General features: G+C 38.4%; 1 protein-coding gene across 1 annotated transcript in view; it reads right to left on the reverse strand.

The window, feature by feature from the left end:
• NAALADL2 (N-acetylated alpha-linked acidic dipeptidase like 2) overlaps window positions 1–13990 on the reverse strand; it is a gene marked incomplete at both ends in the record, with an annotated part of 378476 nt that overhangs the window by 126812 nt on the left and 237674 nt on the right. The window contains one exon of the mRNA XM_082321017.1: window positions 7875–8018. Within this exon, the coding sequence (XP_082177143.1) occupies window positions 7875–8018 (144 nt within the window). The remainder of the gene's footprint in view (window positions 1–7874; window positions 8019–13990) is intronic.

The following is a 13990-nucleotide window of genomic DNA, read 5'->3' on the forward strand; positions in this document are numbered from 1 at the left end:
CCTGCATGCACATTCAACTCCATGCAGCATCAAGTACTAACTGAATTAATGCATTTTGATAACATAGTTCTGGGATCATAAAACCAGAAGGTATTTCAGAAGATTGCAGAAACAAGGTACATTGAATAACTTCAAGTAACCCAGTTTTTAACATGAATGTAATTCCTGCTGAAATCAACATAAACCACACCTGAATAAAAATACATCAGTTTGAAATCACAAATAAAGTAAAGCTTTCAAACATCATCAAACGTCCACGGCCATGTTACTTAGGGGGCACTAATTCAGCTGCGGTAGTCAGGATAAAATTACATTCAACGGATTTCTTGTTCCAGTCATTCAAAAACCGTCCGTCAGGCTCTAATAACTCAGCCGCTAACTCTTTGAGCACACACTGCCAAGCTTTTCAGACACCCCTGAAGGCTAATAATTTTTTTTAATAATGAAAGCTAGAGTTTTCATAAAGTTATTTGCCCCAAGACCTGAGGCTTTAAAGTAATATCAAATACCACAGAACATGACGACAGAGTAAGAACTAACTGCACTCAATGTAGAAACACCATAAGCTATTTACATATAAAGAAAAATGAAATATGTCATAGGTTTCTTATATTCTATTGGTGATACTGTACGGAATAATATGGACTGGGACGTAATATTTGGAATACCCCGTTAAATACACCGATATGATAAGTATACATTAAAACATATATAACAGCAGATTTTGCTGTCATTTGAAACAAATGCTTCATTTTCATTAGACATTTTCTAGAGTAACTGAGTAAAATTCCAAACTACTACTACCGTACTAGACTGCCTAGTTAATGGGCTTTTGAAATCCTACCGGACTGTGAAAATATATTTCAGTTAGTTCTCAGTATTTCACCACGTCAATTTGAGTGCAAAACCTTATCTACTCAATGTTTTAAATCACTTTTCTATTAAGTTCAAACATAGGACTTTAAATGAAGAAATGTAAACATCATAAGCATTTATGTAACAATATAACTTATGTACCAAAAATACTGTATGTAACATAAATTACACCCTTACAAAAGCAAATAAACTTAGAAAATAGTATGTACTTAGTAATTTATATATTATCTCTGAAAAAATCTTGTGCAACACTATCAAATTACATATGCCAAAATCGATACTGAATCTATGACAATGTACAGGATTGTTGCATTATAAAATCATTAGTGCAGGACTATGTCAAAACTCCTAGACAGATGTCCCTGTAACAAAAAGCCTTTACTGTTTTTTTTATATAAGCAATACACTATCTAGATTCAGTCTCTTTGAAATCTAGTATCCCTAGTTTTTTTCCCTACTAGATTTTTATTTGATTAACCAACTCTATTTCCTACTAAAAATATATTCTCCTTTTTAAATGGATATTCATAGGCCCTGAGTCCTCAAGCCCAATCTTGGTCTGAAGAGCTTAATGAATAGACTTTTTGCTATCTGATCATAGTTTCTGACTTACAATACGGAATCCAACAATAAATCTATTCAGATGAAAAGCGTTTGAAAATAAGTGATGTCTAGAATGGAGTCCTTCAAGGAGGCTCTAAACTGGGATGGCCTAATGCCACACAGAATAAATGTGTCACACTCAATATCAAAGATAGTTATGAATTTTGAGAATGCTTCATATTATATAGTTGAACTTCATAATCTCACACTATTTTGAGAGATTCCTTACCTGCTTTACAGCAATCAAAACCAAAGCATCACACAGAAAAATAACGGCACACAACAGAATTCTGAAAATATATCTTGATCAGTTACAATTCTGGTAGAAAAACTCTTGGGGCTTTAGGCAGGAGTAGAAAGAACATACACAAAAAAATGCTTCACACTGTTTATGCTTAAGTCTTTTCATGAACCGCTATTTAAAAAGAGAACAGAATTTAAAGCGATCACAAAAAAGTAAATCCAAGATTATTAGTAGAAATGCTTGTAAGTTTTAATATACAGTATGTCTGCATTAGATCTGACTTCCCTATTTAACACGTGCTTCTTTGAAACGCCGGTAAGCAATATCTGCAGAACATCCTTGTAGTCCTGCTGCTCTGTACAATGAACGCAAATTTGGTAGGCGCAGTGGCACGCACTGCCACACAATATGCTGGCATCTTTCTCCATTTGTTTTCTTGGGTTTATGTTTAGCATAGTGCAAATACCTAGAAATTATGGGATTGTTTGCATATTGATATCATTGTGTATGATGGCACAGCCAGAGTTTATTAAACATAGTACTCTTTCTTTTCTCTGACAGGTAGCAAGCTACGAAGGAGAAACACATATAACATGGCAAGGCTGTAGCCTAATAGGAGGATATATATATCCTTTATCTTTTCATGCCCTTCCTCCGACTGAAAACGAGACAGGCTTGATTTGTACTAGTGCAGCACTTGGCAGAGAACTTTATTTGTCTTGGACGGTGAACATATAATATGGAAACTAAAGGACTCTTCCAATTATTCATTTTGTATAATTAATGATTCAAATTCCACATGATCAGACTTGACTATAAAGCTCGGTATAATGACCATCTGACATGTGGAACTGTATAAAATAGATGTTCAAAGTCTAACAAAAATTCTTCTTTATGTTATGCTACAAACCTTTACAGTAACAGTCACTTCTGGTTATCTAGATTTGTTTGCAGCCTACAATGAAGTTTTGCATTGCAGTCATTAAGATGATTCAGTATTGATCAATGACTGTATTCTGTAGGCTAAAAAAGGTTACAAAAGATCAAATAATTCTGCCTAAAAGGCACTTTGACCTGAGTCATTTTACTGGCCATAGCAGAACGCTGGGATTCTTTGTATACCTGGCTGTATTATTCACAGTGTGTTTGATATCATTCAAGTTACTTAAGCTATACATGCTTTGGTTTTTACTACTTGGGGTGGGTTGACCCTGGCTGGACGTCAGGTGCCCACCGAAGCTGGTCTGTCACTCCCCTCCTCAGCTGGACAGGGAGAGAAAACAGAACCAAAGGCTCCTGGGTCGAGATAAGGGCAGGGAGAGATCACTCACCAGTTACCATCGCTGGCAAAACAGACTCAACATAGGGAAATTAGTTTAATTTATTACCAATCAAATCAGAGTAAGGTAATGAGAAAATAAAACCCAAATCTTAAACAACTTTTCCCCCATCCCTCCCTTCTTCCCGGGCTCAAGTTCACTCCCCGATTTCTCTACCTCCTCCCTGCCGGCAGTGCAGGGGGATGGGGAATGGGGGTTGGGGTCAGTCCATCCCACGCTGTCTCTGCTGCTCCTTTGTCCTCAGGGGGAGGGCTCCTCACACTCTGCCCCTGCTCCAGCGTGGGGTCCCTCCCACAGCAGACAGTCCTCCACGAACTTCTCCATCGTGAGTCCTTCCCATGGGTGCAGGTCTTCACAAACTGCTCCAGCCTGGGCTCCTCTCTCCACGGGCCCATAGGTCCTGCCAGGAGCCTGCTCCAGTGCAGGCTTCCCACAGGGTCACAGCCTCCTGTGGGCATCCCCCTGCTCTGGCGTGGGGTCCTCCCCGGGCTGCGGGTGGATCTCTGCTCCACCATGGACCTCCATGGCCTGTACGGCACAGCCTGCCTCACCATGGTCTTCCCAAGGGGCTGCAGGGGAATCTCTGCTCCGGTGCCTGGAGCACCTCCTCCCCTCCTTCTTCCCTGACCTTGGTGTCTGCAGGGCTGTTCTTCTCACATATTCTTACTCCTCTCTCCGGCTGCAGTTGCACAGGTTCGCCCCCCCCCCCCCCTTCTTAACTCTGTTATCCCAGAGTCGCTGATGGGCTCGGCCTTGGCCAGCGGCAGGTCCGTCTTGGAGCCAGCTGGCATTGGCTCTATCAGACACGGGGAAGCTTCTGGCAGGTTCTCACAGAAGCCACCCCTGTAGCCCTCCTGCTACCAAAACCTTGCCATGCAAACCCAATACACCATTTTATGAGTTAAAATAAAAATAACTACAGCTACTTCAAAGCAAAAGACATTAAGAGCTCATAAGAAATGGGACCTTCTTCTGTTAACTCTACTGAAATTTTCTGAAATAATACACCCTCAATGATCTTGGTTGATCCAGACGAAGAGAGAAATAGGGTTGGATTTAAACATCAGTCGGCTGAAGAAACTTAGAAGCCTTTAAGTGAGATCAATGCATGAATGCTTGCATCATACCTCCTGTCATTTGAGTTACGGCTCAGGCACACTAGGTCAGGTCAGCTGGCCATCTAGCCCTTATCTCCAAGAGTGACCAACACCACACACGTGGAGAAGAACGGAACAACAGGATGAGTGTATAATGATTCTTTCCTAAGACGTTATTGTGCCCTCCAGTGACTCGAACGTTACTTAGCCCGGGGGTGGGGGGAAGGGCTGTGTGTGTGTTTAAACTCTTTTGATTGTCTTTTTCCTCAGTAAATTTTTAAACTCATGTAAATTTTTAGCACATACGCTATCCTGCGGCTGAAGAGGAAGGAGGGAAGGGACCTTTATTAATAGCCATTCATGAATAACTTGAGCACCTCCCAGCACAAACCCCTATCTCCGTTGGTGACTATCTCCATCTCTTCACTGTTAAAAACACTTCTTATTTTACTTGTTGTTTCTTATAATTTTAAACAGCTCCTTAGCCATGTGAACACGTTTCCTCATATAGCATGTTATCTAACTTTTCCTAAGTTCTAGAGAGGATCTCAGTTGAGAACCTTTCAGACAATATTCATTTGATCTCCCTATTTACAAGTCTGGCAGCTCAAATTCCTCAGGGTTCCATTCATCCTCTGAAAAATACGGCGTCTTTTTCCTTATATACCATATGACAATGAAAGCTATTTAATCATGCAAGTTGATCTGTGAAATCCTCAGGTCTGCCCTTCTGCACAGACAGCTGGGGATTGATCACTAGTCAAATCCTAGATCTTTCTGATCTTCTGTCTTCTCAGATACAAATCATATGAGTATGAAAATTCACACTTAAAGCCAAAGAGAAAAATTAGACAGGTATCTCTAGTGTTTTTAACTACGAGACTTCCAGGCTACCCGACTTCCATTTAACACCAAAGTAAATGGTCATTAGTGATGAAAAACGCTTTGTAAATTAAATTCCACTAGACCGAATTACTTTAAATACTCAAGAGATTCATTGAAGAGGGATGATTTGCACCTGACTGAAATCTACCCACTGGCAGATAACTTAACAAACAACAAAGAAAGTTTACTACAACACAGCAAGACTTTCTTCATTTATGTTTATAGGAGTGCTTTAGTTTTATGGCAATCTTCACAATGTTCCAGGCAAATATCCTAGTAATATTCTGTAAAAAACGAAAGCTTCAGAAGTGTACAGCTTCTCTATAAAACTTCCCTCTTAAATTCCTCCTAATTGCCCATTTTTTGGAAAACGTTCTTGGGAGCACAGAATTTCAGATTAATGAGGATTAACAACAGTGCACCACACTAAACAAAAAGCAAATCTAATTAGTAACAACTAACACAAAAACCTAATAACTAACTTCAATTCTCACTATTTGCTTTGTAGGTTCTAAGCACTCGATATCTCTCAGATGTTTCTCTCTGTATCCTCCCACTCCCTCTGTCACATTATGTCTCTTGAAAACCGCAAGGCTAAGGGAAAAATAGGCAATGTGAGAAAACTGTATCTAAATGTTTAATCATTACTGATGAATCTGCTGTTCAGCTTTTTGAAACATACTGATGAGAGAATGATGATCATTTTATTCTAACAAATTTTAAGCCAACCAATCATCTGAATTGCTCATTCACCTCCTTTGACAGATAAGTGATGAGTTCTACGTCAGAAGTGAAATCTCTCTCTTAAGCCTCTTCAAATCAACAGGAAGATTGCAAATTCAGCCTTCACTGTTCTCATATGCATTGCTCTGTTCAGCATTTTCTCTTTAGCTATTATTATTCTTATTATCAAATAGTTATACAAGATTTCTTATAATGAGACCAGTCTTTTATCTCTTCCGTTAAGGCTGCTACTGAACACTTCAGCACACTGTATGTTCCAGCATATCTATAGTTACACCATTATTTCAAGGCAAAATACATCATAATGCATTACAGCATTATGCAAGTCGTCTTATTATAGACCCTACTTGCTCAATAAATTAAGAATTAAAAAAACCTCCAAACCCACATGGATTACTGTGGTTCAGAAGCTTTACATGAAATCAAACACAAGCTGTTGTGTTCACCCAGAGTAAGCCGGACATGGACTGGCCCTTTCTAGACAGCTAGCTTGGAATATTCTTTCTTTCCAGAAATCTTCCACCACACAGAATTCCTGCCTTCTCAGAGATATAAAACAGACATGCCACACCTGTCTCAGAAAAAGCAGAATAAGCTACCCTTTAGGTGATTCTGTCCTGCAGCCTCCACACAAAGCTTTTTGAGAAACAGACAGAGTGCAGCCTTTTATCTTTCTAAAAGGAGTGTCATTTGCCAGCCCAAATTCATGCTTTCCTTTAGGCACTTCAGCTGTTGAAAATTCCTACAATACTAGCAAGCTTCATGCATCCTACCTGGAATGGTTAAGCGCTTGTTCCTTCCAAAATGACTTTTTCCCACTTATATAGTCTTTGTCTACTGGTTGTGGGGAAGATCAGCTCATCTTTAAATATCTAGTCAGCCATGCACGGAGAGCAGTAGTCCTGCCTAACCACAACAGCTTAAGCCATGAAGCCTGAGGTCTTTCTGCCTTTCTTTTTAGTATGTATAACTACAAATGCTACCACAAGTCATAAAATTAATCAACCTTTTTTATGACTTGTTGTATTGTATTCCTATTCCACAATAACTTTCCAAAAGCAATAAACAAGTGATACAGCACATATGTGATAGTACAATGGTTGCCCTTAAAATTTGCTTTTACCCTTCTCATCACTGTATTTAGCACAGGGATACAGTGGCTAATTTAATTTGCCTCCCCCTTCCAAGACCACTGCTTCAAATGAATTCATTTAAACAGGCATTGTAATAAAATACACCATTTTTTCTACATTTTTTTCTAGTGAAAGATAGACTAGTACAAAACAAAAATCAAGACAGAATTACTGTTTAAACATGCATCTCATCTGCAACATTAGCTGGAAGGTGTTCCTGCCTTCACTGAAACACTGTGCAGTATCTTTGCTAGAAGACCATTCCCACTTTTTCCCCCCACATCAGCAATAAGTTTGTTCAAGCAGTAATCTGAATGACTTTGCTAATGGCATTATCTCTGAAGAGATACTCTGCATTCTTTCATTACACCTAGCTCTACTCAAGGTATTTTGTTCTTATCATGATGACTGTTTTCCTGGTGAAACTTGGAGGAAAAGGTGCCTGAAGGTTCAGACAACAATACTTTTTTTTTTATTCTACAGCAGATACAAATTAAGGAACACAGAAAGACATACCACTGTTTAGAATTATAGTAGTATTATGCCAGAGGCAGAAAAAAAGACACAGAATAACTTCAATACCGCTACTGGTGCGTTAATGTTAAAATCACATTCTTAGTAGTACAACAAGGCGTAACAAACTATACTGCAGCACTAACAAAATCTCCCTAGTGATGGTATCTAGATAGAGGGGTTTTTAAGTCAATATTAAGAATTAGAGCCTAATGCCTTATACTATTATACTTTTTTTTTTTTTTTTTTTAAAACCAAAACTTCCATCTATCAGATTTTGGGAACGTAATTTTTAGATTGTTCATAGTCTCTTCTAGAAAGCAGCTACGCAAAACATACCCATGATCAGCTCTGAGTTAGATACAGTTATAGAAAATGGATTTGGAGCCCTGGGAGAACATTTCATAGTTAGAAAAAAAGATTATTTAAAAAGCATTACCTGTAGCTGGCATTCGTAGGGGTATACACCTATCTTTTTGGACAGTGTCCTCAGGTAAAGAAACGAGTCTTTTGGCAAGCACTGCAGAAATGGGTTGTACTAAGAGGGTTGTGAGGTTCAATCGATTTCGTCTGTAGCTTCCATCTTAAATGGACAGAGAGAGAACACTAATTTAGTAAATGAAAATTAGAAGATTTCTCTTCTGCATCAACAGAACAAAATAAGCAAATATCTACAATACACCTTAAAACAACTGATTTAGATAAGCAGCCGTTATTTTGTACTTACCTTATCAAAAAGAAAAACAAACCCACCTTCAAGAACATGTGCCACAAAATTACATGTACCTATTACAGTATTTGGGGAACAGTGCCACAAGAAAGAAACTATCAGAGAGTCCAATCAGATATTAGATTGTGTGTGACTTAAACACAGCAAATTAAATTGGTGTGTAGTTAAAGGAATCAGTGAAAAGCAGAATTACTGATCAGCAATAACTTTCAAATTCAAGCAAGAACTGAACACAGCCTTACAGCAAAGAGCAGACATTTAAATAGCCTGAAATCATGCCTAAGTATCAGTCTGAATTTTAATATACACCTTCCTCTTTTAAAGAATACAGTCTGATCATCTCATGACTCAAAGTGGATTCAATGCAGCTAAGGTGACTAAAATTTATTTTATAAACATAGGGTTGCTTCTGTGATGGAAGGTTGAAGGCTCAGCTGAAGGAGATCTGGAATAAGAGCATACTAAACAGACAGACACATCAAGTGGAGGAAGGCACAGATCAGAAAGCACCAGAATACTTCATTTACAGCTTTAAGATCTTAAGAAGCCACAGCACAAACCTCACAATATCAGCAGATTCATACATATTTTAACATCTCCCTTTAACGCGAAAAACCTGAGTTTCCATGCATACGACTGTCCAATACTTAAGCATGGGAAGGCTTCTGATGAGATGATGAGATATTTGGGGAAACCAACTGATAGAACCGGGGAGGGGGCGGGGGGGGGGAGGTGAAGGCAACATCTCTTCCCATGGAAAGTAAGAATACTCCTGCAGATGAAAAGCCCACCACAGAAAAGAAGAGGAGGTTCATAGCACGGGGCAGAAAGCAGGTCTAGAACAACCTGCAAAACTTTAAAAGCCTTCCAATATACCTGCCCGCACCGAATCATTTCCAAACTTCCAACTAGAGATTCAGAACACACAGCCTCTCTATGAAACAAATACCACATTTTCTGTTGACGTGGAGTTCTTCACAACCAGAAGGCATCCTTTACATTTTGTGTGATGACAATCGCAAAGGGAAGAAGCTCTCAGAAATCAGCAGCACACGTTCTACTAAATTTCTATAAAATTACTATCAGGAGTGTTGTTACTGAATCACAATTTTTATTTTTTTTTTTTTATAAAATCCACACGCATCCTCCTTCTTTTGTTTTATTTTTGTGCTAGAAGCTCCCAAGACTTCTTACAGTATGCCCTTAATCATAATGCAAAAATCGACCAAGGCTATAACATTTAAATATGAGGGAAAAAAAAATGCGTTGTTCAGCTTGAATATAGAGTGGAAATGTTTTTAGCATTCACTTTGAAAGAATTAGACAAATTTTTAAGTGGAAAGGTGAAACTGGTTCAAAACACGATAATTTAGAAAAAGTTTTGTCTTATTGAAGTTGGGCAAGGTTGGAAATTCCTCAAAGTTGTTACTTCAGTAAATTGATAGTAAAATCAGTTTGCTCAAAAGTCTGTTTCTGAAATCAAAAAGAATCCTAAAACGTCCATTAGAGATGTATAACCGAGACCTTATTTTCTGTCTATTGTTTGCCAACCTGCAGACTGTATTACTAGAGCAATGAAGCTCAAAACGTCGCAGAGGAAAAGCATGTCTCCTTTCTCTATCAACCCACAGCTTGAGCCTCACACCTGAATAAGCTGTGAAAGATACACTTTCAAGAACAACTTACAGGAGAAAACCTCCCACCTTTAAAAATGAATCATTTCACAATATAAGATCAAGTTTAAAGTATGGAAGGGGAAAAAAAAAAAAAGAAAAAAAAAACAAATATAGAAGGGAGATTTAAGTTATCTGGAAGAAAAACTTTCTAATAGGAGGAATTCATAAAAACTTGCCTAGGCAGGTAGTAAAATCTCTACAACTGAAATCTCTCTAAACACAAGATTAAACAATCATCTGTCAGGAATGATGTAGATACGGTTGATCCTCTCCCAGAGGGAAGGTGCTAGATTAGATGATCTTTTCCAGGCCTGATTTCTATATGATATATAACTGAACTTCCTGAACTAGTTATAAAAAAGCAGTATTAGAATTAATATTAAAAAATGCTTTAATTAAAAAAAAAAAAAAAAAGAGTTCCTTTCCCTCTGCCAGCCATTTATTAGTTGGTGTGAGAGCACCTTGTTTGGGAGACTGAGGAAAGCTATCTGCATCATGGTCAGGATTCAAAAGTGAAAGATTCAAGACGAATCTCCCCAGTAAAGCACAGTGTACACTGAAAAATCTGGAGATTTCCAGGGCTACTAGTTAGAGCACAATCATTTTTAAATACTTGTGGGCTTGATGCTGTACCAACTGCAAAACAGTGCGGTGCAACTGATGAAGACCAACGTATCAAAAGAACTTTGCGAGATTCTTGCTTGCTCTTTCCCTGCTGGATGCCAGGCTCCTTGGAGCACATAGTGCTTTCAGGATCTGTGAGCACAACAAATCCTTTGAGAATAATTTAAATTTGAGATTTTGCTTGTAATGAAATTTAGTTTTACAGCATGAAAATCTTCCAAGAAACAGAATTCCTTCCTCTATGCAAGCCTAACAATCTAACCGTGCCAGGCATAAAACCGCTATTAATTTAAGAAAGACTCCAGAGGACATACTGGAATGCAAGAAGAAACATATGCTCATCAATTATTAAGTTAATTTTAGGAGCACAAAAAGAGGCAATCTTTAAAAAGTTTCTCCATAGAAAGTGAGGACTACATTTCTACTTTTGCAACGACTGCGTTTTGTGTTTTCTTTTTCAATGCAAGCACAAACCTTGAGCATCGGTTTCCATACTGCTCAGTCTGGGATACACACTTGTAACCCAGCGTTTCACAGTGTTCTGTCACTTCACTTACTGGTCTGGGTAACATATTCTGAGATTTCTGAAAAGTTTTTACTGGGAGAACATCACAGTAACACTTGTGTACCATGCGCCACTCAATTCTGGGTTAAAGTACAATTTTACCATTGTTTCAATGACTTTTGTCAAGGCTGAAAAATCAGCACACATGAAACAGAAGACAGTTAGTCACAACGTCATACTTCTCTAGTCAAAAGAATATTGCTTTAGCCAAAGCTTCTTCAGTATTATGCAATTAGGCTTTTATTTATTCTTCTCTAAAAAGTTTGTGCTAGGAGAATCAACTTTCTGTTCGATTTTCCTTTAAGTTCCAGATTCAGAAAAAGATTGGATAGAATATTGTTTTTCATCATTATCTGTTTATTCGTCACCCTCTGTCAGGATCTCATAAAACAAACTTAATAAAGAAAACCAAAAAGTTTACTGACAAAATTCATTAAAATAATTCCTTCTATGACCTGAAACACCGTTTTAATGATGTCCGTCCCCCCCCAAAAAAGGAAAAAAAAGTAGAGTCTGACTGAAGGCTGAACCATAATTGTACATACCCACATCTCTGACTTTCTGCTGCATTAATAATAGAGCAGTATTAGTTTTGAAATATCTGAAGTGAACGGTTCATTAATTTTTCACCTTAAGCTTAATAGAAATTTGACAAACAGTTTTATGCTGAGAATAGACACTCCAAGCAGGACTTCACCGCACATGATGAGAATAAATTAGCGCATGAAAGACAGAATAAAGTGTGTTTCGTCAAATAAGATGGTTCTGTCATTCAATTGCCCGAAGTGAACAGTTAGCTCAGTGCGCTTCTGTGAAAGAGGTATTCTTCCATTTACGCATTCCCAGCGTATCTTCTGCACTGCCCTTTGTCAACACTTGATCTTGTGTTAACCGTGACAAAACCAAAAATGTATAAACTGACACATCACGGACACTTATATCATTTGTGCTTTGAACTTGTATACAGCTTCCCCCCCCAACTTTGCTGATGCATTCAATAGCTGTTAGGCTTCACTGGTTCTCATGAAGCTAGTCACAATGATTTCTTTATACTTCCCTGCAAAATCAGTTTATCTGTGGTTTTCCTGATTTACATCTAACCACATGCCCAGACTAAAAGGGACTGTGCGGTGCCTACTACAGGGAGACTCCACCAGCTGACTGGTGCCTCTAGGTACTAAACCCACGTGGCTGCTGTTAATCATAACAGTTCTGCTATGCAGCACCTATTTTGTTACATCTTCAGCTACATCTGCTTACAATACTGTCCGTGAGCAGCATTTTTCAGACATGACTTCTTACTCAAAAAGCAGCCTTCAATTAAGCCTTTACATTATCAATTAATACTGCTAGGCAAGGCTCACACTGTCACATTGGTGCATTATACGTCAAGATCTGAGGTTTTCTTTGTTGCTGCTGGTTTTGCACATTGCTCTTCCACAAAGTAACACCTTTCCTAAGACAAATCTTACTGCCTTCCTATACACCTCTCAATGGCACTGGCAGTGTGAGTATAGTCATACTCATAGGAAATTGCAGGATTTGGTTCAAGCAGATTCTTAGAATCAGATCCTGTCTAACCTCCGGTATAAAACGTACCCATCTGCTACACTTCACAAAGTCACTGACATATCTTTTTCTTTCCTAAATTCTCTCTTTGAACATGGGAAGAAAAATAAACTGATTCTGGCTGTCACTTGTTGTTGTAAATGGATCCAGCGAGAATGTTGATCCAGAAAAACTGATGCTGTTCTGCAAGCGCTTATGAACAGGAAATTCTGGGAAAGCCCCGCAGCCGCTCAGCGCTTGGACGCTGGGAGTCAGCTACATGCTTTTCTGCATATGAACTCAAATGGAGAGCTCTTCCTCCATCCCGCTAAAGCAAAGAAAATGGTGCTGATCGCCCACTGGTGCTTAAAATGGAAGTCAGAATGCATTTTATTAATGGGAAGGAGAAGACCATAGCTTCAGACTTAGAGAGTATCTTGAGACATAAGCTAAAAATATCAGCAAGGATAAGAAAAAATAACTGGTATAGAAAAATGTTATTCAAGAGAAGAGCAGAACCTGAAGCAGATGCCCATGGAGCAGTGGTAACAAGCCCTTTCCTGCTATGTCTTTATTCAGTTTTCTGTAAATTATCCACTAGAATTACATTGTGGAACATATGTCAATTTTGAAGTACTTTGCTTCACTAGCCACTGGTAGCAACATGGAGTAAGAGAAAAACACTTGCTCCTCTTTCATAAAAAAAGAACTTTGAAATTCTGCAACCAGGGATTTTAACAGCGGCCCCAACTAAGGACTCTCAAAGCAGCTTTACGGGCAACGAAGCATGAAATGATGAACTGTTCTGCCAATTACAACAGCACTGTGGCAGCTTGCGTTTCAGGTTGCATGATTCGCAAATGGACAAGGGATGCTTAGAACTATGCACTGATGTGAGAGGTGGGTGAGAAAGACGGCCGTGCCTATAAAAGGTTTACGCACATTTACGGAACATAGAGAACTTGGAGGCAGCGAGGATCACCTAGAAGGAAAACAAGTTACTGGGAGTACTCAGAAAGCATCTGAAAAACATTTTCAATTTTTCCTCCACCTTGGTGATGGATAAAGAGACTTTTTTAAAAACACTTTTTAAAAAATTCCACATTCTCATGACATCAAGAGTTAATGAAAAGAGTTTAGAGGAAAAACAAAGATATCGCACCACCTGTGATAAAACTCCCAAGAGTTAACAAGAGCATACATTCATTGATACATACAAAAATACATAACATTATAGAGATATTGTGCTGTTTTACAAAGTATATTCTCTGTATTCTGTTTACATCGCATTTTATCAATGGAGTGGATGCAAATCTGGGTATATATTACACAAGACAGTCTCCTTAAACAGATTTCTTTTGTCCTTAAAAATAAAACTAGAAATTCTATAGCTGATATGAGAAGAAAATATA

The sequence above is a fragment of the Platalea leucorodia genome (genome assembly GCF_965183815.1).
Source record: "Platalea leucorodia genome assembly, chromosome: 8".
NCBI classification, from domain to species: domain Eukaryota; kingdom Metazoa; phylum Chordata; class Aves; order Pelecaniformes; family Threskiornithidae; genus Platalea; species Platalea leucorodia.